Consider the following 23663-nt stretch of genomic DNA (forward strand, 5'->3'; position numbering starts at 1 on the left):
AGCCAATGTTCCATCACCCTGCAAACTTTGTGCAAATAAATCAGGATGCATGTTCAAGAAGGAGGTTGTCTGGAAATGACCCACAACTCCCATCAGCCCCAGCCAGCATGGGAAATGGTCAGGAATGATGGGTACTATTTTGAGGGCCTCATCTTGGCTGCCCCTCATCTAAAGCCACTTGGAATGCCAGAACAAAAAAATAAATAATCCCAGTATTTTTCTCTAGTTCTAGTAAACAGAAGAGTTCTGATAAAAAAAGCAAATGTGATGCTCCATTTTCAAAAGAGTTACATGTTTCACAGCGTATTGCACAAAAACACTGGATAATGTGTGTTAGAGAATTGGTGTATGTTAGGGAGAATAATTGTTTTCTAACTACTTAAAGCTGTTATGTTTTGCTACTGTTTACTGATGAGCAGACTGTTGGAAACGTTATTGCCAATGGAGAATGAAGCCATTACTCGGGCTTGAGAGAAACCTACTCTGGACTGAATGCTTCCTTGCAAATGAAAAAAGGGGGGGGGAATCGCTAAAATTGATAACAAATGACCTACCCCTAAAATATGTCTAATCATAAAGCTTGTTGGAAACAGATGAAGGGCTCTGTGGTGTCTGACACCTTGTGTTTTGAGTTGAAAGAACACAGTACAGTAGTAATTTTACAGAAGACACAGCACAGTTCTCAGCACTATAATGTCATTTAGAAAAGAATGCCGGCATCGTGATTTATTGGGACATTTTTCTGCACAATGCAAAACACCCTGCACTGTGCTAGTGTGCAGCACAACAGGCAAATTAACACCACACACAATACTCCAGCCAGCAGAGCTACCCTTATTACACGAAGAGAGGAAGAATCCCAAATCCACCCTCAGGCAAAACATTGCAAATCTTCACACTCCAGACATTTCCCTAGAAAGAGCCAGTAATCTTGCCACTGCGCCCACTTTCACTTGTTTGCAGATTGCCTGGGCTTTCTCTTTTTATACTCAAGCGATATTTATTTGCTTCAAGGGAGAGGTCATGGAGCAAAGCAGAACCTTTAACATACAATGTCAGATAGCCCTGGCAGCCGGTTTGAGAAAAGAAAAGCAGCATCTGGAGGGAACAGTTCTAAATATTTACGTATATAGAAAAGTGGAGGGCGGGGTGGAGAGAAGAGGCTGCTTAACCCCTTCCCCACCAGCCTTTTAATTTTTGGTGCAGTTTTGACAGTTCTCGTGCTTTCGTCCCAGTGGCCTTAGCCTTGCACACATGTGTCTGCAGCCTACAGAGATTTGTCCTTGCACTTTAGGCACCGCTCCAGCCACGATTCAGAATCTGAAGCAAATGCCTCGCTGCAGTTGTAAGTCACATAGACAAAGAAGCAAAAACCTGAGGTGCCTGATCAGACAAGCTGCTCAAATCACTTTACAAAGGCCAAGAATGCTGCATACTTGAATGTTAAGGAAAATATTAAAGCTACAGATGATAATGGTTGGACAGTGTTCTCGAAGCTACGAACATGAGCCTGACCAAACTGCGGGAGGCAGTGGAAGACAGGAGTGCCTGGCGTGCTCTGGTCCATGGGGTCACGACTAAACGACTAAACAACAACAACAGATGATAAAATCTCTCCAGCTGGATTTTCTCATATTAAGGATACTCCAAAAAGAGAGAGAGAGAAAATCAAGATTGATGGAGGGAATGGTGTTGGACGGCAGGAGGAGAATGTAATATGGACAACTGGGAATTAATAGAAATACAGGAAGTTTACTCTCCATATTATACAACAGTATGGATGAGCCTCTCCTCTCTCTTACACTTGAAGCACACAGAGAGAGTGAGTGTGTGTGTTCAGACAGAGCAAATGAACACACTTTGAAAAAAACCCATTTGGCTTCAAAGGCTAGAAAGTAACCATCAGGTCAGAAAATGATTTACATACTCTCAAAGAAAAACAGAAAGACAGTGACAAAGGCTTTCTGGCCACTATATACCCTTGTTACACTATGCAATTAGATTACAGGAAGAAAGAATCCAAAGAGGAAAAGGACCGTCACATTGTGGTTAGAATCACCTGAACATCAGGAAACAATGAGCTAGCTTCTGAGCATCACAAAATTATTTTGTCTCAAGGATAGGCCTCCAACTATAGCAAGTGGGGAGGGGGTGTCAGGCTTTCAAGCTTGCCTGCTCTTCCCCCCTTCCCCATTTCTGGATCTACCAAAACAAAACAAAACAAAACAAAACTTACCTTTTAGAGCTTCTTCTGGTTCAGAGCTTTTGAAGATGGTTTCCAGCTCTAGAATAATGCTTGTTTCCTTTTGCAGCCATAGTATCACACAAATAATCACAATATGAGCCAAGGCATTGTTTCTTTCCCCCAACAGTCTTCAAATATCCTTTAGCTGGTCAGGCAGGGGTGGGGAATAAACAGGGACAGCTGGCAACTGCAATCATGGCTGAACTTACAGGTTTGGGCAATTTCTAGATGATTAAAAGGCTCATTCTCTGTTATGCTTCCATCTTCCATAACAAATGGAGTCAAACCTGAGACTGCCGTTCGAACATAAAGCATATTACTATCGCTTTCACTTTTCTTTCTGCCCTGCTTCAGACCTTAACATCAAATGAAAGAGAGAGAAAAAAGGAGGCTGGGAAAAGGGAGGAAAAGAGTAGTTTGAGAAAGCAAAAGTGTATACCTCAATTCAAGGCTAGTTTCAAAACTTCTTTTTATCACTTATGCTCAGCCATGGGCAAACAAGGTTGCCATGTTCACAAACATAATTCTTGGTGTTCTTCATCTATTAAATTTGCTTTTGTTTGCACTTGAATGGGAAAATACCTGCTTCTCACACCAGTGCTTGAACAGAAACACATGTCTGTGTTTTCTGCTCTTCTCCGAATTTTGCACTTCTCCAAATTTTGCAATGCAGTTCTTCAACATGTACAAAAATGCATTAGGGGAAATTGCTTGCAAAAATTTGTACACTCACCAAAATTGCATACAAAAATTTGCTTATTAGGATACGTTTGTCTTAAAATGCTGACTAATTTTCATGGGTTGTTTTTTTAAAATGGCAAGTTGCTTTGGAAATGTGGAAACTGAATTTAAGATGATGATTATCCGTCACCTTCCACATACATATCTAGGGTTGCCAGACTCAATAGAGGACAGGACTTCTGTGCCTTTAATTGCCCTGCTCTCTTTTGAGTCTGGAAACCTTAAAGAGAAACCAGCAGACCCTTTGCTTGGAAATTAAACAAAGGGTCTGCTGGTTTCTCTTTAAGGTTTCCAGACTCAAAAGAGAGCAGGGCAATTAAAGGCACAGAAGTCCTGTCCTCTATTGAGTCTGGCAACCCTATACATATCTCAAGGCAATATACAAAATGTAATAAAGAAAACAACATTTAGCATTTCAGAGGGGGCATGATGGAAAATTATAATAAAGATTATAATTCCTGAGCATCTGCAAAGTGTCGTTTCCTCATAACAGAGCAACTAATCCCAGCTCTACAGAACTGATGTTGAGGAGAAGGCTTTCCAGGACAGTGGCATTAGCCATTGTGATGGCATTAGACATTGCTGTTGAGTGGAGCCTCCAAATCCAGAGGCAGTATCTCTGAACACCCAATGCGTGGGAGAAAATTATGTGGGCAGGCCAAGCTGTGCTTGTGGGCTTCTCAAGAGACATCTATCTGACCTTTGTTGGCAAGAAAATGCTAACCTTAGCCCCATTTCAACACTTTTCTCCTGTCCTTGTGTTCTCCACCCAGAACCCACCTCGAAACGGCAAACAGGGGGAAAGCAAATGAATAAAAAAAAAATTAGGAAGAAAATACAGTGTTCGCAGAACTGCACCATAAAGGGTTAGAACAAAAGATATATTTAAGAAATGTGTAGAGACTGAGATGCAAAACATAGACATAAAAATGCAATGACCAGAAATCAGATGGATATCAAAGTTTGATACAAAAGCCACCGACTGCATGTAATAATTTGATTTCGCCATTTGGGTCTCAGGCTTATAAAGAGTTCCTTTCTGGCCATGTAAGGTTCAGTAGGCCTAAAGGCTCCTGTCTGAAATCCTGGAAAACCACTGCCATCATAGTAATGTTAAGCTACATGGATCAATGGCCTGATTTGATACAATGGCTCTTCTCCCTCCTGGCTGATATTAAATACACAATAGGCTTTATGGGATCTGGTGTTGACAGAATGAGTACACTTCCCTGTAGCTCAGCGCTGGATGCGTAGGCTTGCCAATCTTTTTCTTTGAAGGTGTCCTGTGCCTTTAATAGTTGCAGAAATTCATTAGAAACTGAAGTAGACATTCAAAAAGTTTTTTTTTTTAAAAAAAACCTGGTATGAAGATGAGACTTGTGCAACAACATCTTCTGGTAAAAAGGGCTGGAAGTTGGTGAGGGATACATTTCCGGTTCCTCTCTGTCTTAATGGAGGAAGCCCCCACAACAGTGGGAGATTGTAGGCGAAGGAAAAACAAGGATGATTGAGGATAATTATCCATGCAAATACCCCCAGGGAAGGAGGGAGGAATGGGCTTCACTCGCAGTTAGTCTAGGTTCTCGCTCCAGCATGGAATGTGGGGGGCAGGGAGGCGCTGAATGACAAAGCACTTCGCCTGCTGAAAACCCTCCAACCCCGCCATTTAGAAGCAAAGCCTCTCCTGATAATTAGAGCTTAATTGGACTAAAGTACAGGCATGTGCTAGAAGAGATGAGATCACAAACTGCAGAATAAACTGCAAGGACTTATTTGGTGCAAAAGACGTGTGTGTGGGCGGAGGATGGGATCCTATGGTTTCTTTATTTAATGTTTTCTTCTCTACATTCATGATTCGGCAACCCTCCTCGGAACATTAGTTCAAATTATACCGGTATTTGTACAAGTCAGGATGGAAGAAAAGAGATTACAAATATGGAATATAACATCAAATGGAACTGTGAGAGTAAAAAATAAAGGAAAAAATGGAGGGGAGCTCAATTTTGCAAAAGGTTTACGATGGAAACTTAGAGCTGACTCTTCCCCATCCTTTATTATCTATGAAGTGAACTGAATAACGCTAAGAGGACTTGGAATTTAATTTAATTGGAAGGATAACTGGCTGTATATCTTCAGCTGGAAGGAAGGATGAAAGGAGTCTGTGAGCTGCCAAGGAACTGATAAGGTTCTTTATTGAGTCATGTGCAGTTTGACGGACCACTCTTCTTCCCAGGCTGAGAGGAAAAATTGTGGAAACTGTTTATTTACTGGGACAGAGTGACTTTTGCAGCTGTTGTTAAAAGTTCTTGGTGCAAAACAATGAAGCACGGGACAGAGCGATGGAGAAATTTCTGGAACAATGCGATATCAGCTCTGCTATATCTCTGACAGATAACAGCAACAATTGGGGGGGGGAGAGAGATAACATCTTACAAGGACAGGAAGAAATACCATGGACAGAATAGAACTGCCTTGGGCTCATGTGATGGCAATGGAAGAGCTTTGCTGGGAGGGCATCCCCACTTCCCTTCCTCTACCAATGTCACGGAGGACAGTTCCTAGCCTCCCTCTTGCATCGTTGCTTAGCTGTGGCTTGCCTGCCACACTGTACAGCAAAGAACACAGTTTGTGTCTAGGAATGGAATCCAATGCCCACTATCTGAAGTCTCTACCTGCACCAAGTTCACTTTCCCCAGAAATCTTAACTTGCCTGCTACAGCTCAGGAGTTTACAAGAAGTCATTTTGTGGCATGAATGATACACTTGCCAAATATGTAGCTCCTCAATTCCGCCTCAGTGTAGGTCCTCAATTCTACCAGTGTTTTGTCCAATATCTCAGCCATCCGCTCCATTAATTTTTGAGAGTCATGTCATCAGTACTATATTCAGGAGTCTCCATTTGTGCTTCTTTTGAGGCTTTCTGAGTTGTGGGCACTGTTATTTGTCCTTATAAGAGCTGGCAGGCCACACCTTTGTTTTAAGACTCTAAGAAGTTTGAAATGTTAAGTACTCCAGAGGATGCTGGCCAGCTTGACTAGTCTGGAATCCTGGGTTTTTGTTGAAGGTGGGCCTCAAAAGGTATCAGGTGGAGGCCAGATTGTTTCTGCAGGCTGAGGAACTCCACAAACAACATCCTACATCACTTGCCATTGCCCCATCCTCCACAAGTGAAGGACTTCTGACACATCTTGCAGTGACCTTCTGGGTACCGTTCTGCAGGTAACGTTAACACTATTCCTATCTCCACAATAAAATAAGTATGGTAGGTAGCTGCTCTCTCTGGAATAAGAATGCCAGCTTTAAGAAACTCAGAAACTTGAGTGCTGGGAAATTCACAGTCTTCCTTATCATTTATTTAGAATACTTATACTCAAAAGGTACCAAAATTGGCCCTGTATATGTTACCATCACATGGACAGCCTTACAGTAGGCATCAGTCAAAACTGGCATGAGCAGCATTTGGGAAGAACGGGGAAGAATTTTACATTCATAGGATAACTTTCACATATTATCACAATTTATGGAATGTCTGCAAACAGCTGTGTTAACAGAAGTAAGCGCTGTCTAGCAACTCTGGTTACAAAAATCACATTTTATTTATATTAAGATATATATATGTATCACCTTTCTGTCATTAAAAACTTCTGAGGCAGCTAACAAATTATTAAAACAATAATACAATATCATGTGACTTTATATCAAACTATTTAAAATGCACCATATTTGTATCATAGTTTTTAAATTGTGTCATAATGTAAAGTAACAAATGTAATCAAGGTAACTCCTTCCCCAGTAATGGGTAGTGTTTCTTGGTAGATTTGACACAATTGCTCACACACGAGACTTGCTGTTATCATTCATGATACTCATTTAAAATAATGCACTTTGTTCGCAAAAGGCAACCGTTATGTCTTTAAGTAAGCTGAAGGCACCTGACTGGTACTGCATTATAAAGTAACTTTATTACATACCTAGTATGTAACCGAAGGCATTTCAGGCAGAGATGGGAAAAAACCAAATTATTTGGAAATACAGATATGTATTAGTTTCCAATGCCTTTCAGAATTAGAGGCAATTTATAGAAAAATTGACTAATGGAATATTGAAAGAGATGCATTACAGATGCAATGTAATCCTTAAAAAATAAATATAAGCCTAAATAAGGCATCATTCTCAGATGCAAACAACTGCATCTAGTGGTTATTATTTAAAACTACATCTGAAATAAGTAGGCTTGCGAACAAAACTAGACTGTCAATGTTTTGCACATGAAAACCACCTCTCCATTTCTAAAACAGATGTTGATTTTTAAAAATCAGCATAAGCAGTGCATAAAATCATTTGTGTAGTATTTAGTATCCACATCATTTCAAGCTTCAGGTTTTCTGAACAGAAGCAGCACCCCAAGCTGGGTGATGACACTTAACAATATTTAAATTCAATAACATGTTTCATTTTTTGCCATTGTGCACCGAATGAACCGAATAGTAAAGTCAGTCCATCCATCTAGAACTTCAAGCATGCTTTAATCTTACAAAAAGGACATTTGCCAACAGTCCTAATGGCAAACAGGCTTTCCCTGCCCCTACCTTTTCGGATATTGTTCCTTGTAACCCGTACAATTACTGGCAGAGATCCCACAGTGGGATATACAGTATCTACATTCACAAAAATGAATGTGCTTTTAATAAATAAGTTGATTATAGAAAAAGTGTTTCCATTAGTCCTTTCTGGAAGTAAATTGAAGGATATGTCTAGGTACTTTTTAGTTCATAATAGGGTATGTAGCTTGATCAGAAAGTTGTGCCTTTTATAATCACTGAATTTTCTTCTTCCGCCGTTAATGTCCTTTTGCTTTTAGATGCGTTTTTGTATTTAATTCTGTAAATAAATAGAAAGAAAAACAGGAAACTGTTAAAGCAAAAGCTTGCATAATGCTGTCATACATTTCACATTTACATTCAAGGAAATGTCTCATTCAATAGGCAGATTTGTCATCTACAGGTAAAACCAAACTTTGACTTTGGTTAGCCGCACAGCCCAAAAAACATAGTATATTACCTTAAATTTGTAAAAAGTATGCTTCAGCTGGCCACTTCATATGGAGCACCAATCCAGATTCATAGCTGCCAAGTTATCCCTTTTTTAAAGGGATTTTCCCTTATGCTGAATAGGCTTCCTCACGAGAAAAGGGAAAACTTGGCAGCTATGTCCAGATTAGATTCTTACAACAGCTTCTTTCTGAACATTGTCCGGCGCCCTGCCATGGTGATATTTATCCCCTAAACTGCTACTGCCAATTGCATCTCTGGAGGTAAACAGTGTGTGTGTGTGTGTGGGGGGGTGAATTTCCATTGGGAAACTGGAGAAGGGCTCTGACCCAGAGAAGGATCCAATTGCCTGCTTCTCCTTCATAATGAATTGGTCACCTTGAGCGTATTTTTAAAATTAGAGTGTTTAGTTTGTATCTAAGAAGCTACAATAGAGATAAGTAATTAAGATTTATCTAGCTGGCATACCACCCCACTGTTTCTCAGGAATTAAGCCATCTGTTTTCCTTGTTTTCATTATTTCTTGTGGAAACCTCTTTTTCAGATCTCTAAGCAACACTGCCGACTGCTCTGTATATACTGCTCTAATCTCTTCTATAATTTGGTTCCCAATATTTTTACAGCATGACCCACAATGATACTGGCTGCAATACTGTTTTATTTAAATTATGGAAGAAATGGTTTCTCCTTACCCTTTAACTCTTAGCATCTGCTCAATGGTTTCTGGGAGAGGCATACCGTGACTTTCTGGAAGAAACAGGGTGACAATTCCTGCTAGCACTGTCAAGCTTCCCATTAGAATGTAGGGAAGAAATCTATCATATGCACCTGGTAGGAAGCACGGGGGGGCAAGGGAAGTAATAAGTAGTTATTGTCACAATGTTTTGCACAGACCAGTTCTTTGCAAACTATGTTCTGAGGACTTCTAAGGTTGCTTGGAAGCTTACCTGGAGAGTCTCAACACAAAGATTTAGTTAATGGTACATCAACTTTGCCCGTACTATTCATTGTACCCTGCAATAATACTGAACCGAGTAGCTTGTAGCACTAAAAGGGAGAGTAGTGGTACTTTGCCTGGCAGAAAATAAGATAGCTGGCAACTTACCAAGATATACAAAGTAAGGCGAGAGGATGCTGCCAAATCTGGAGGCCATTGAACTGGCACCAACTCCCATGTTCCTCACAACCGTTGGGTAGAGCTCAGCAGTGTAGACATAAACCATTGAGAACGAGGCTGTGATCCCAAACTTTCCAATCATCACCAGCGTAACGGAGAGCATAGTGAGGTCTACAAAAGAGAATCAAGCTATGTGTCACTGAAGTGTCAGTAAGTTTACCTGCCTTCTGCCATTCACTTTATCCTACTTCTTTTAAACTTGCGTGTTGTAATGGATAGAGTGTCAGACTACGACTTGAGAGACCAGGGTTGGAATCCCCACTTAGCTGAGAAGCTCACTGGGCGGTACCTTGTGCCAGGCACTGTGTCTCAGCCTAACCTACTTCACAGAGTTGTTGTGAAGACAAAACTGGGTTGCGTTGTGTTGGAGAACCATGTACACCACCTTGAGCTCCTTGGAGGAAAATGTGGTCCATAAATGTAATAAATAAATAAATAAATAAATAGATTCACAAAGACTAGTCATGTTAGCCTGTTGCAGCAAAAAGCCAAAATCAAAACCTAGACTATGAATCACTTGGCATTTCAAAAAGAATATCCAATATATTGTTCTTTTCAAAAGCTGAAATCACAATGTGAAGTGGCTGATACCGGTAGAACAACCCCACCCCAAATAAAAAGATTGTCAGATTAGAGTTCAGTTGCTGGTATAACAGGAACAAATGAGAGAGCTCATTTGTTTATTTATGTACAAACTTTGTGTGCCACACCATGTAACAATGGTCCCTGGGAGACTGACAAGAAATAAGTGTAAAAACAATTTAAATACAGAATCAAACATAAAACCCCAAAATCAAAATAAACATAAGGAAGCAAATCTGACTGCATATTCTCAGCACTGTGAGCTCCCTTTCTGTCTTATATTGGTCTTCAGATGTAATGAACACAAGCAGAATAGGCATCTACAGTATTTTAAACTGTGCTCTAATGGACAAGTACAGTCACCTGCTCACTATTCTACCTGTTATGCCCACAGTTCAACCTGCTTGTCCTTGTGGATTACATCTACAAAAGTAGGGGGAAAGTTCACATCAAGTAAAATGTTCTTACGTGGAGGTACGAACTGAATGAAGAGAAGGACACATCCTCCTAAGAACAAGACTCCTGCCATTGAATACCGCCGGGGAAGATAATGGAGGAGCAGCCAAGAGATGGAATAAGCTGGGATTTCGATTACTGCCGAAAGGAAGCAATTGACATAGATGTCTCCGTGCAGGTTAGGGGTGTCCAGAGAGAGGCCAAAGTAGCCAATGGCAATGACCGTCCTGAAAGACAGAGCTATATTGTAATAAATATTAGGAGGCCTCAGAAAAAGTGCTGCATTGGACTAGGCTTTTAAAAGTATGTTTTGTTTTATTTAGCAAGATTTATACACTGGCAAATTAAATAATAATAATCTCTGAGCGGTTTGCATAAATGTTCATTAAAAATGACAATAAAACTGGCTTTAGAAACATAATGAAATTATCAAAATATTGATAAAATCAACAGATTTTAAAAGGAAACGTACATACATTTTACACATGATAGCAAGTGTTCCCAAGTAGAAAGAAATGCAATCTGCCTCCGTTTGTTGGTGTTCACATTATTGTCCAGTCCCAACTGTATTAATCCCAGGGGCTCAGACACCTTGCCAGGGTAATGGCTCATTCACAGTGTGGCCCGGGAACATGTCCTTCCCCTCCTCTCCTACACTCAAAGTGGCATGAGAAGGGGACACCCAACAGAGGTCTGGATATGTAGCAATCTGATCAGGCAGCACTTCTCTTTTTTCTGAGGCGTAAGCATTGCATTAATTAGACCTCCGGGCAGCTTGCTTGTTTCAAATGTTACTTTAGTTGTGTTGTGAAGAGCATGGGTATACAACATACCAGTTCCACAGCTGTGTGAACTAACTGATTTCTCATAAGGTAGCTGAACTAAAGGGATTCCTAGACCTCACACACACATGATCTGCAGCTTCACATGTTACCAGTGGCGGAGCTTCATGCTCCGGCACCGGGGAGTGGAGAGTAGGTGGGGTGGGGCATGGCATGCACCCTGGGGGCATGGCACGCCGCCTGCAATGGCACCCCACCAGGATTGCGCTGCCGGGGGTGGTGTGCTCCCCCCCCCCCCGCACTCACCTCCCTCCGCCAGTGCATGTTACCAGACTGCACCAATTTTGATTGCAGGTGAGGAACACAGTCTCTGAATGCTCCCTCATGTACAAATCTCTCTATACATTCAAAATATGCAAATCAAGGAGGTGGAGCCCATAAATGTCCCCCTGACATGTTAGTTTTATATATATGTGTGGATGTGAATTTAAACTTGCCACTGAAAGTAAAGCGGCAGCAGACAAATTATGTGATGCTGGTTGTGACAGCGTAGTGTCCAACTCCAAAACAGCAGGGTTTATCTGCTGCAGTAAACACAAAAAAAACCAAGGTGAGTGAATCTTTGGTAGAAATTCTCAAAGCAAATGCTAGCTAGAATAATAGATAAGAGTTTGGGATTTAGACTGGAGCAGAGACATTTCAATAAGCTATGTGAAATGCCACACACACACACACACACACACACACACACACACACACACACTTATACGTAAATAATGTTATGCAATGTGGCTCCTGGGTGTTTACAGGTGTGTGATTACGGTCACTGTCTCAGCTACTGGTTTCCTCAAGATGTTTTGGACTACAACTCCCATCAGCCCCATGAAGCATGGCCAGTGGTCAGGGAAGATTGGAGTTGCAGTCCCCATGACATTTGGAGGGCACCAGCTTGGGGGAAGCTGCTCGGAATCAGCTGTTTCATAAGGAAAGGAAAGCTTTGTGTCTGTTCATCAAGTGCTTACCATAAAATCACACACATGATAGTGATAGATCGGATATTCTGGGTCCTTAATAGGTCCAGAATGCTGTATGACCGCTGGTCCTGGGAAGTCACATCTTGTACCTATAGACAAAAATTACAGATGCACACATGAAAACCTGTTTTCTTTCTCTAAAATAAAGTGGCTTTTCATACAGCAGGAAATTTCAGTTGCATGTTCAAGGTAAATAGGAATCTTTGCTGCTAAGTGTTGTTTTAAAAAATTATATGGTTGATGATTCAGTGCAGAAGTGGCCATTGCTAATTTGAATGACAGCTCCTGGAAATGTTGGTATTTAGGTAGCGTGATCTGGTATTTGTTTAGAATAAATGTGAAACTACATTTTCTGGTTTCTGTGACTGACACTATATTAATTTTTCATGGCTGCACTGAAAAGGCTTTTTGCCATAATTCAGGCTTTCTGCTGGGGATCAGTATAAAGCATCCAGCAGGTTTAACTGTAGTCAGAATAAAGTATCCAGCAAGTTTAACTGTAGTCACTGCGTGGAAGTTGTGTGCAAGTTTAATATATGGATTTTGAACAAAATAGTGGAAGATTTGCAAGATTTTAGGCTGCAAACCACAGATTGATCAGTAGGAAGTGTCATAAAACTGTACATGTGTGATTAATTTATATCAATGTATAAAACATACTGGCATTCTAAGCAGGTTGCTTTGTAGTTTAAAGTTCATTCCACTTCTGCCAGCAAATTGTACAGGAGTTGACTCAGGACTAAAGTACAAAATACTGGATCACCCAAGAATTCTATTTTCTACTTAAATGCAAATGAAGGGGTAGTGGCTCTCTGATTTTGATAGGAGAAGTGGTATTGACCAGATGCCTGATAGAAAAAAGCAGTCTTAGGAACATATTTAAAAGCAGGCAAAGAGGGCTGATGAACCTCTCTTGGAAGGCTATTCCACAGTTTAGGCATCATTTGAAATAGCCACCTCCCATGCTCACTGGCAGCACTTAAGCCAGAGAAGGCTCAACGAGAAAAGCCTCAGAAAAAGTGCAGAACTCAAACAGCTCCATATGGGAAGAATGTTTCCGAATACAACTAATATCAATATGCTGTTATTATACTGCATCATAGAAGTCCAAATTTTAGAGGGAAATGGGAGAAAAAAATGAACTTAGCAAATGATGATGATAATATAGTTTCAATTAAAATACTCAACTGCACTTATATATAAACCCAATCATGTGACTGCAAAGGGACTATGTAAAGTAATAATAATATAATTATATTTTTATTCATATGCTGCCCATCTGAGAGGGCTGCTCCAACCACTCTGGGCAGCTCCCAACAAAAAAATAGTAAAAACACAACACAGCACCACATACTAAAAACTTCCCTGAACAGGGCTGCCTCCAGTTGTAAATATATATTTATCGTAGTAAAACTAAATACAGTATAGCAATTACATTTTCAACTTAATTCCATTTTAATGTAAAGTCATGGGTGTTTTTTTTAAAAAAGAACACTGTTGCCTTGTTCTCTTGTACTGTTATCCTGAAGCTTTAGATTTTTGCTGAATTTCTTTTTGATCCAACAATCAATCAATCAATCAATCAATCATGTACTATGCCAAAAATCCAGAGTATTCACAGGCAGGAGCTTGCAGGAGGGTCAGTGTGAGTTCTCAGGCACATGTCAGCTGCCTTATTAAACATCACTTGCCATGTTTGTGTTGGAAGATGAACTGCCAATTATTTGTCTGGGGGATTCCTCTAATGAGCAGTTCAAACCATGACCCTAACTGCAAATTACTGTGTAAAACAATTCAGCAATTTTAATAAAAGCTAATAGCATGATATCATGTGCACATGTAACGGATGTGAAAGCTTTGTTGCCTTGTGGTGGGTAGCTCCTCTGAGCCACTCCCTGCAAATAAAAGGCTGGAGGTTGTATGCTCCAGAACAGGAGAGCAGCAAAGAGGGCACTCAAAAGATCCCAAACTGTCTCATGATAAAGTATGAAGAACTCCCTATCAGATTCACCTCAGCAGGGAGTCTGAAGAAATGTTTCGTGGTATTTGAGCCTCAGCGTAACATGGACATGGTAGAACTGCACTGTTATTGCTGATATTATGGGCAGTAACTAAGAACAGTTTCATTTCACTCAGGACATCAAAACACAATGGACTCTTCGCTGGGAAGAATTTACATTTTTGTAGAACAGGATTGTGAGGAGGCACTGGTGAGTTCTTGCAGGAAGCTTCTGCAGCAATAAACAAGGTCTGGTTAAAGAACAAATCTTCTCTCTCAGCATGTAGAAATAAACCAGAAATACTGAGAGGGAAGTACAGTGGAACCTCGGTTTACGACTACCTCCGTTTACGAACGCTTCGGCGAGCGAACGCCGTGGACCCGGAAGTGTTTACGTCCGGGTTCCACGGCATCGGATGCGCAGAAGTGATCTACACAGCGTGTGCGTGTGCAGAAGTGCTCTATTGGCGCTTCACGCACGTGCAGAAACGTGCCTTCGGTGAGCGAACGCCTCCGCGGAACGGATTGCGGTTGCAAACCGAGGTACCACTGTACAAGTCTGAAGGCGACAGAAATAGAGGAAGAGAACAGAAGAAGAGATGGCTGCAGAAAATGTCCCATGGCGTTTGGTACTTATTATAGAGCCACAGTTCATGCCTAATAGGCAAGGAAGAGGGTGGTTCCCTCTACCTCAATGCTGTAGATGCCAAGAATGTTGACTGGCTAAGTAGGAGGGTCAAAAGGAATGTTGGTGGAGTGGACCCAGGAGGGCGGTATTGAGGGAAGGAGCGCTAGTAATTTCTGTGTTAATTGTTCACAGGGGGAAGTCTAGGACAGGCATCCCCAAACTCGGCCCTCCAGATGTTTTGGGACTACAACTCCCACAATCCGTAGCTAACAGGACCAGTGGTCAGGGATGATGGGAGTTGTAGTCCCAAAACATCTGGAGGGCCAACTTTGGGGATGCCTGGTCTAGGAGAAGGATGGGGGAAGAACCTAGGCACAGGAAGAGAGGAGAAGCTGATAGGAAGGATGAAGCTGGCTCATGAGTTCTAAGAACCAAGGGCCTACCAGATTTGTTCTGAAGCAAGAATGTCCTGGCACTCTGAGGAATCTCAAGCAGGGTGGGTTACAGGGGAGACCAGTCCACTGTGATGTGTAACAATTACTGTGATTTGTGTGTTGTTGAAAAAATGCAATATCCCTGAAACAGGGAAGATAAATACAAATAACACCTGTTGTACTATAAACAGATAATCTAAAAAGGTCCTAGCATGACATATATGCCAGCCTAACATAAAGAATAAGTAAAGTGCTGCATTTTAAAGGAGCTGAGAGACAAATCCAGGATGTTGCCAAATCACAAGTTATAGGATTGCATCCAATATTAATCCTACCCAGAATAGACACATTGAAGTTAATAAGACATTATTAACGGAGGCTCATTCATTTAAATGGGTCCACTCTTAAGTAGAACTTAGTTGGATTCAGCCCACAGTATAGAGTGCTCTTCATATAACATTAAACGGGTTGGAAATGAATGTATAGGCAATAGGTTCATTATTGGAGAGCTAGATTTCATCTCATGAAGCAGAATGTTTTAATGGGCACTGCCATATCCAGACATTGGGAAGGAAATGTAAACAGATGCAACACATGGGCAAGTTTACCTCAATGAGGTCAAATATTACATCTGGAGCAGCAACATGGTTCTTTCGTGCAGCTTTCCGAATGATGTCTTCTGCTTCTTTAATCCTGCCTTGAGACAGCAGCCATCGAGGCGATTCTGGAATGAACCTGTGATGTTTCAACGTAACTTCAACAGAACAGCCAGGGTTGTTAAGCCTACATCCCAAACCACCACAGTCAAAAAGACTTTAACTGCAATGCTATAATGCTATCCTCGGTCCTCCTTGCATAGAAATACAATGCTGAAGAGCCAGTGTATATACAGACCCTAAAGATTAGGGTCATTGGCCTGTATGAAAAGGAGCAACTTATTCTATGCATATGGAGGGGCTTTGGCAGAGGTTCAGGAAGCAACAATGTTGCTAGTTCTAACATGTGATTAATACATTAAATAACCTAGCAACAGCGGGTGGCGCTGTGGTCTAAACCCCTGAGGCTAGGGTTTGCCGTTCAGAAGGTTCGAATCCCCGCGACGAGGTGAGCTCCTGTTGTTCAGTCCCAGCTCCTGCCCACTTAGCAGTTTGAAAGCACATCAAAGTGCAAGTAGATAAATAGGTACCGCTCCAGCAGGAAGGTAAATGGCGTTTCCATGAGCTGCTCTGGTTCGCTAGAAGCGGCTTAGTCATGCTGGCCACATGACCTGGAAGCTGTCTGCGGACAAACGCCGGCTCCCTTGGCCTATAGAGCAAGATGAGCGCGCAGCCCCAGAGTTGTCCGCAACTGGACCTAACGGTCAGGGGTCCCTTTACCTTTTTAACCTAGCAACATAAAAGGGTGTGTGTGTATTATATATGTTAGTGAAGTCATTTCTAAGAGTGGCAAGAACGCATTTCAGCAAGTCTCAACAAAAAACAACTCTTAGGGTTCTTGGAGAAGCAACAGAAATTAAAATGTGGTGAATTAAAATAAGTTAAAGACTGAACTGCATGACATTATGCACCTTTGGTTTTAACTCTTTGGTTTCACATTGCATCCTGTTTCTCCTTTTCCCCTCTGTAACTTATTATGTGTTACCTAGGTTGTCTGGTAGCAAAAAAATGTTATTTTTATATAATAACAATATTTATAAAAATATATATTTTATATAATAACAAAAATTGAGATTATATATGTGTGTATGTGTGTGTAGGCTGTGAGTCCTAAAAGATCTGCTTCCTGTCTTGCAGGCCTTTTCCACCTTTCCTGGGAGCATGGGGCCCAGACTGATTGCAGCTACAAAATCTGAGGCTGTTGAACAGACTCTTGGGCTGGGAGTTTTGCTGGGGAGATTGTTGCTGTTATTGATATTAATTTTTTGTATCTTTATTTTAGATCTTATGATTTCTGTGGAAATTGTTCAGTTTGGTTGTATTTTTTTCTGTTTTACTCATTATTTATCACTACTTCTGTTATGTTGGAACTGTGCATTTGATGAGATGGTTGGACAGTGTTCTCGAAGCTACAAACATGAGTCTGACCAAACTGCGGGAGGCAGTGGAAGACAGGAGTGCCTAGCGTGCTCTGGTCCATGGGGTCACGAAGAGTCGGACACGACTAAACGACTAAACAACAACAACAACAAGCTGCCTCAGCACAGTTTGAACTATGGAAAGGCCATATATGAATAAAATGATATATGTATGTAATCTGAAAAAATTAAGTCAACGGAGGGTGCCCCCAGTAAAGGCATTAGTTAGCACTAGTTTTTGGTGTAACTTCCAAAATGTGAACACTTCTATTTAAAGGCATTAGTTAGCACTAGTTTTTGGTGTAACTTCCAAAATGTGAACATTTTTATTTAAAACTAGCTGGCCCTGCACGCATTGCTGGGCGTTAGTCTGTCAAATGGAGGGAATAGGCCCCCTTCAGATCCCCCTGAGCCACAGAGTCCCCCTGTTTTACAGGATCTCGTGGCGGAGACGGGGTTTGTGGGTGTGGCGCATTGTTGTGGCTAATCCCTGTGACTGCCCCCACGTGTCCCGATCCCGCCACCCCGGGCCTCGTGGGGGCCTGGCGGCCTGGCAGGGGCCTACATAAAACAAAGGCCGTGTTGTGGCCTGCGACCCGGGCGGTCACCCTTCCGCCCCCCTGGGCCCAGTGGGGGCCTGGCAGCCTGGCAGGGAGCTACATAAAACAAAGGCCGTGCTGCGGCCTGTGATCCAGGCACTCCCCCTCTCCCCCCCTGGGCCTAGTAGGGGTCTGGCGGCCTGGCAGGGGCCTACATAAAACAAAGGCTGTGCTGCGATCTGCGATCCGGGCGCTCACCCTCTCCCCCCCCCCCCGGCGTAGTGGGGGCCCAGCAGCCTGGCAGGGGCCTAGGGTTCTGATAATGGCCGCTTTGGTGGTTTCAGTTGCTTGGTTGATGATGTCATCATTTGGTTTGTGGGTGTGGTGTAGATTTCACAGGAAGGGAGGGGGTGTACTGTGGGAGGAATTCCGCTTGAGGGCGCTGTTTTACTTTGTGGAAAAGCAGGTTTATACCTCCCAGGTGTGAAATTTGAGGGATTTTTTTTTCTAATAACGCTCGGGGAGTGGCCTGGATCGTTGTGTCAAAATTTCAGGGCAATCGGTCAAGCGGTTACGGAGAAAAGTGGAACACGCACTTTCACGATGTTTACATTTATATATATATATATATAGATACACTCACCACCACAGTGGAACGTACAGCAAGCCAGGTATAGTGAGAGCCACTAGCAGCATCCGCCAGTCTCTGATGAAGTAAGCGCACAGAGGCAGCAACATGTAGCCAAATGCATAAAATATGCAAACACCAAACGTGCAGTAGATAATACGGATTGATTTGCCGAGAATTTCTGTGCCTGTTCAAAACAAGGGAGTGTTGATTAGCCGTTTAACTTTAAAAAGCCCTCTTATTTTGCCCAAATGTAAGTATTTGGGAAACACTTTAAAAAGCCCAGTGTCTCTTCCTTGGATTTAAGGTATGCCTCTACTTCAGTACCTGATCTTGCATAAAGAAGAGTATTTAGATTGATAGTGAAGAGTGAGTTCCTCATGATTAAGCATTTTGCTGTAAATGATAGTACATAATATTTTGGGTTAAGAGGATGCACTATATTGAAATACAGTTCAAAGAGACAGTCTAGCCTTCACATTTTACGTTAATGTATTATACATTTGATGTTAACCGCTCTGAGTTTTGGCTGAAGTGGGTGGGGTATAAAAATTACAGTGGTACCTCAGGTTAAGAACTTAATTCGTTCTGGAGGTCCGTTCTTAAGAAGAAGAAGAAGAGTTTGGATTTGATATCCCGCTATATCACTACCCAAAGGAGTCTCAAAGCGGCTAACAATCCTCTTTCCCTTCCTCCCCCACAACAGACACCCTGTGAGGTGAGTGGGGCTGAGAGACTTCAAAGAAGTGTGACTAGCCCAAGGTCACCCAGCAGCTGCATGTGGAGGAGCGGAGACGCGAACCCGGTTCCCCAGATTAGGAGTCTACCGTCTTAACCTGAAACTGTTCTTAACCTGAGGTACTACTTTAGCTAATGGGGCCTCCCGCTGCTGCTGTGCCGCTGGAGCACAATTTCTGTTCTCATCCTGGAGCAAAGTTCTTAACCCTAGGTACTATTTCTGGGTTAGCATCTGTAACCCAAGGTACCATTGTATTATTATTATTATTATTATTATTGTTATTATTATTATTATTATTATTATTTTATTAACTCTCTAATGGTCACTGGATGCAAGACCAAATGAATGGTTAGCAAAGAATTCACACTCTAATCTTTGCCAATACTTTAGGCTAGTATATTCATTCAGTTAGAAAAAAATAGATGTGTGAATGCCTCATTGACATCTTTCCGGGGAAAAATAAAAAGACACAGGGGATGTAGTCATACCTTTATAAGATAATACCTAATTTGACCCTTACGCTGCTTAAATTCCATTCAATTCTACAGTATGAAAGACTGAAGCCACAAGACAAAACGCACAATTAGCTTACGGGAAGACTGCCATAGGTTCAATAAAACCCTGTCTTCTCCATCAGTTCAATGTGTATGTTGAGCTATTACGAAGACTGAAAGGTGTGCACACCCTAATGTCTCCCACTGCAGACTCAGTTGCCATTTCAGTTTGGTAACTTAAAACTCAGAGCTTGAGTGTCTTACACCGAGTGAAGAGAATGAGCTGGATGGGGCTAAGGGAAACGTGTACAGCAGAGGTCAGCAACCTTTTTCAGCCGTGGGCCGGTCCACCGTCCTTCAGACCATTTGGTGGGCCGGACTATATTTTTTGGGGGGAAATGAATGAATTCCTATGCCCCACAAATAACCCAGAGATGCATTTTAAATGAAAGCACACATTCTACTCATGTAAAAACACCAGGCAGGCCCCACAAATAACCCGGAGATGCATTTTAAATAAAAGGACACATTCTACTCATGTTAAAGCACGCTGATTTCCGGACTGTCCGCGGGCCGAATTGAGAAGGCGATTGGGCCGCATTCGGCCCACAGGCCTTAGGTTGCCTACCCCTGATGTACAGCTTGCCCAATCTTTATAATGGCTCAGCATGCACTGTGAGAGGGAGGAGGAAGAGCCCCTAAACACAACATCAGTCATTGAAAAGTCGGCAACAATACTGAGAATTCATACTCTGCTTAAAGACTGTTATATACCTAGTACAAACGCTGCCACATAATTAGAGATCTGCCCTATTCCACCTATGAGAAACAGGATGGAAAACATCTCCCAGCTTGTTGAGAAGATCTGGAGGAAGCTAAAGCCAGTCTGGACTCCCATTGTGACAAACAGCACATTTTTCCTTCCAAACCTATCATGGGACAAAGATAAATAAAAATCATGTTAGTTTATGAAACATTAAAATAGTAGAAACCAAGGGTCTGGGGTTTATATTTGTGGGGATTAATATCTATTAACTTTCATGGGGGTCCTCTTGATCACATCTCCCTTAGGCTTGTTTTCTCTCTACATCAGGTGTACCCAATCTAGTGCCTTCCAGATGTTGCTGGACTGCAAGTCCCATAATCTTGGACTACTGGCCACATTAGCTAGGGTCGATGGGAACTGTAGGTTGATGGGGACCCTTTCCCCTACTGGAGATAGTATGCCCTTGAGTACCAGTTACTGGGAGTGGCGAGAATGATGTTGTACTCAGTGGGCTACACATAAACACCAGGTTGACCACTGTTAGAAGAGATTGCCAGACTAGATGGGCCTTTGGCGTGATCCAGCAGGGTTATTCGTATGTTCGTAAAGAGAACCAAAACATTTCTTTGGGTTGGAAGCAGAGGAAGTTTCTCTGGATTCAAACTTTTGTTCCCATTACTTTAATCTGCTGTACTGGGGACGCAAGTTTGAGAAACACTGTGGCTTGTGCCACGATAAAAAAGCTACTTGTAAGGTAGGTTGGCACTAGAGTAAAAATCCAATAATTGTCATCCGCCCAATGTATTCAATGTTTACTTTGTATTTCAGGTATGATATGAATTGTGACTTCTTGCTTTTTTTAAAACAAAGCATGGCTATTTTGATGTGTTTTCTGTGATTATTTAAACATACTCAGGTGTTTCAAATTACTGCTTTAAAGGTTATGGATAAATTCTTACATTTTCAGTAAACATTTATCTCCAATAGGGAAACATTTTATTTTTAGCCAAATTTGCCCTGCTTTTTAAATACGATGGACAACTCAAATAGAATAAGGATATGCTGTTTTTACTCTCATTGTTGCTGTTCTTGAGTAGTTCTTTTATGATATATCTTGTTATCAAGTGATTTTTAACAGGTTGTGGGAGTAAACTGGATTGGGATGAAAAATGGGAGCGACAGTTGTGCTGTATGTACTCCAAACAGAAAATTGTGTTGTCTGTGCAGATACTAAGTTGTATTATTACATTTCAATGTTCAAGGGTAATATCACTTTACGTTGTGTTTTATGTCCTGCCTGATGCCCTTAAAAAAAGGTGTAGAATTTAAGCTGAAGTTCAGGCATGAAAAATACAATTGTATCCTGAATATGTACATAACATCCAGTTTCATTTTCATCAGGGCTACTGCATTACATACATACACAAAGATATCTAAGCAGGTAAATTAAGCCAAAGGTTGGCCATAAAACACATCACAATGGAATTTTGTTTTACTTATTTCATAACGTCAAAATGGCATCATTCATAGTTGTGATAAGCATATCTTGAACGATATAGGAAAATATCAAATATATTAGTTTTTGTTGTGCTGGCAGCTTAAATTGATGGCTATGTTGATTAGATTGCTCAAGGGTGAAAATATGGCATCACTCAAATTATTGTTTGATATACTACTGTAATACAAAATTTGTTGAAATACCTCATGCTTAACTGAAAGAAAAAAAGTTATGGGAAGCATGTTGTGCTCTCAAAGTCCATCACAGATCATGCAATTATGGAAAGAAGAACCAGACATTTTGGTGCTACCTATTTAGAAATCAGCTAATTCACTACAGTTGAAAAATAAATCCACTGCAGTGCAGAAACTTAGCTCTAACTGAATTTTAAAGGGTTGTGTCTAAAAACAATAATAATAATCACAAAACCATTAATATATACACTTTACCTGTCTGAGAGTTGTCCAGATACAAAGGATCCAATCAGTACGCCCACAAAGAACGAAGAGGTAGTTAGAGGTGCTTTCCAGTCATTTTCACACACAAGATCCCACTGTAAGAGAGAGAGAGAGAGATTCAATATTTTTGGCATGCATGTAATATATATGGCCCATTTTCTACAATAACCAAACAGTAACCTGCTAGATTACTACTAGAATGGACTTTTTAAATTTAAAAAGTACCTTTATGTGTAAATCAGAATTCAATGTTTTGATCTAAAATCTCTTACACCAAATGCCTGTTTGGTCTATCTGTTGAGGCCTTAGGTCAGGGGTCAGCAAACTTTTTCAGCAGGGGGCCGGTCCACTGTCTCTCAGATCATTTGGGGGGCGGACTATATTTTGAAAAAAGAATTAACAAATTCCTATGCTCCACAAATAACCCAGAGATGCATTTTAAATAAAAGCGTTCTACTCATGTAAAAACATGCTGATTCCCGGATCGTCCGCGGGCCGGATTTAGAAAGCGATTGGGCCAGATCCGGCCCCCGGGCCTTAGGTTGCCTACCCATGCCTTGGGTTAAACCAGGCATCCCCAAACTGCGGCTCTCCAGATGTTTTGGCCTACAACTCCCATGATCCCTAGCTAAGAGGACCAGTGGTCAGGGATGATGGGAATTGTAGTCCAAAACATCTGGAGGGCCGAAGTTTGGGGGTGCCTGGGTTAAACCATCAAAAGGGCTCTACAGATGCTGAACAACAGAGCTGAATTTTTAGCATAGGGTGATTCAGATAAAAATGAGTGGAATTTAAAGGAATTTCTTGTTTAAATTTGAATGTTGCATTGTTGACAATATATTCTTAGATACACAAGCAAGTGCAATGCCTTGGATCCTAAGTTGTTCCTCCATTCATGAAAGGGGGAGGTCAATGGCTGCCAACTACTGCCTCACACTGCACCACCGTATCACACGTTATTTTCAAGGGTTTTCCCAATCCCCAGGAGCAGATTGTCAGGGGATGCAGAGGGAAGGTGAGAGGTGTGAAAGCCCTGCTCTGTGAACAAAAACTCTGTTCTATTCATGTAAGGGCTGTTAGGATCCGAGCCAGTGAGTATGGGTTTTTTTTTTTTAGTAATGTGCACATTTTCCTAAGAACAGTTGAAAACAGACTGTCAGAACAGCAGAGACTGAGACCAATGCTTAACATGGTCAATGGTCAGAGATTTAGGAAGCTGGAGTCCAATAATATCTGGAGAACCACAGAATATACACCTCCGCTTTAGGGGATGCAAATTATGGTTGAGTTTTCACACCCTGCTCACCAAGTTGCAACTCTCTGGTAGAAAATGAACAC

At 41.5% G+C, this 23663-nt stretch overlaps 2 protein-coding genes across 4 annotated transcripts in view; both read right to left on the reverse strand.

The window, feature by feature from the left end:
• Positions 1 to 2568, reverse strand: part of RAD50 (RAD50 double strand break repair protein) — a 126772-nt gene extending 124204 nt beyond the window's left edge. Inside the window, exon 1 of one of the 3 annotated variants that reach the window (XM_035105403.3) lies at positions 2237 to 2568. The gene's annotated coding sequence lies outside the window, so the exon portion shown is untranslated. The remainder of the gene's footprint in view (positions 1 to 2236) is intronic. The other 2 variants (XM_035105408.3, XM_088661883.1) reach the window with 2 other exon arrangements.
• Positions 2569 to 6558: 3990 nt separating this feature from the next.
• Positions 6559 to 23663, reverse strand: part of LOC118080344 (organic cation/carnitine transporter 2) — a 28538-nt gene continuing 11433 nt past the window's right edge. The window contains exons 2-10 of the mRNA XM_035105411.3: positions 22317 to 22420; positions 20378 to 20532; positions 18386 to 18557; positions 15738 to 15864; positions 12057 to 12157; positions 10265 to 10479; positions 9143 to 9325; positions 8730 to 8865; positions 6559 to 7867 (exon numbers count right to left, since the gene is read on the reverse strand). Coding sequence (XP_034961302.1) covers positions 7780 to 7867; positions 8730 to 8865; positions 9143 to 9325; positions 10265 to 10479; positions 12057 to 12157; positions 15738 to 15864; positions 18386 to 18557; positions 20378 to 20532; positions 22317 to 22420 — 1281 coding nt within the window. The 3' untranslated portion in view covers positions 6559 to 7779. The remainder of the gene's footprint in view (positions 7868 to 8729; positions 8866 to 9142; positions 9326 to 10264; positions 10480 to 12056; positions 12158 to 15737; positions 15865 to 18385; positions 18558 to 20377; positions 20533 to 22316; positions 22421 to 23663) is intronic.

This window comes from Zootoca vivipara, chromosome 2 (assembly GCF_965207765.1).
Source record: "Zootoca vivipara chromosome 2, rZooViv2.hap1.1, whole genome shotgun sequence".
Lineage (NCBI taxonomy): Eukaryota > Metazoa > Chordata > Lepidosauria > Squamata > Lacertidae > Zootoca > Zootoca vivipara.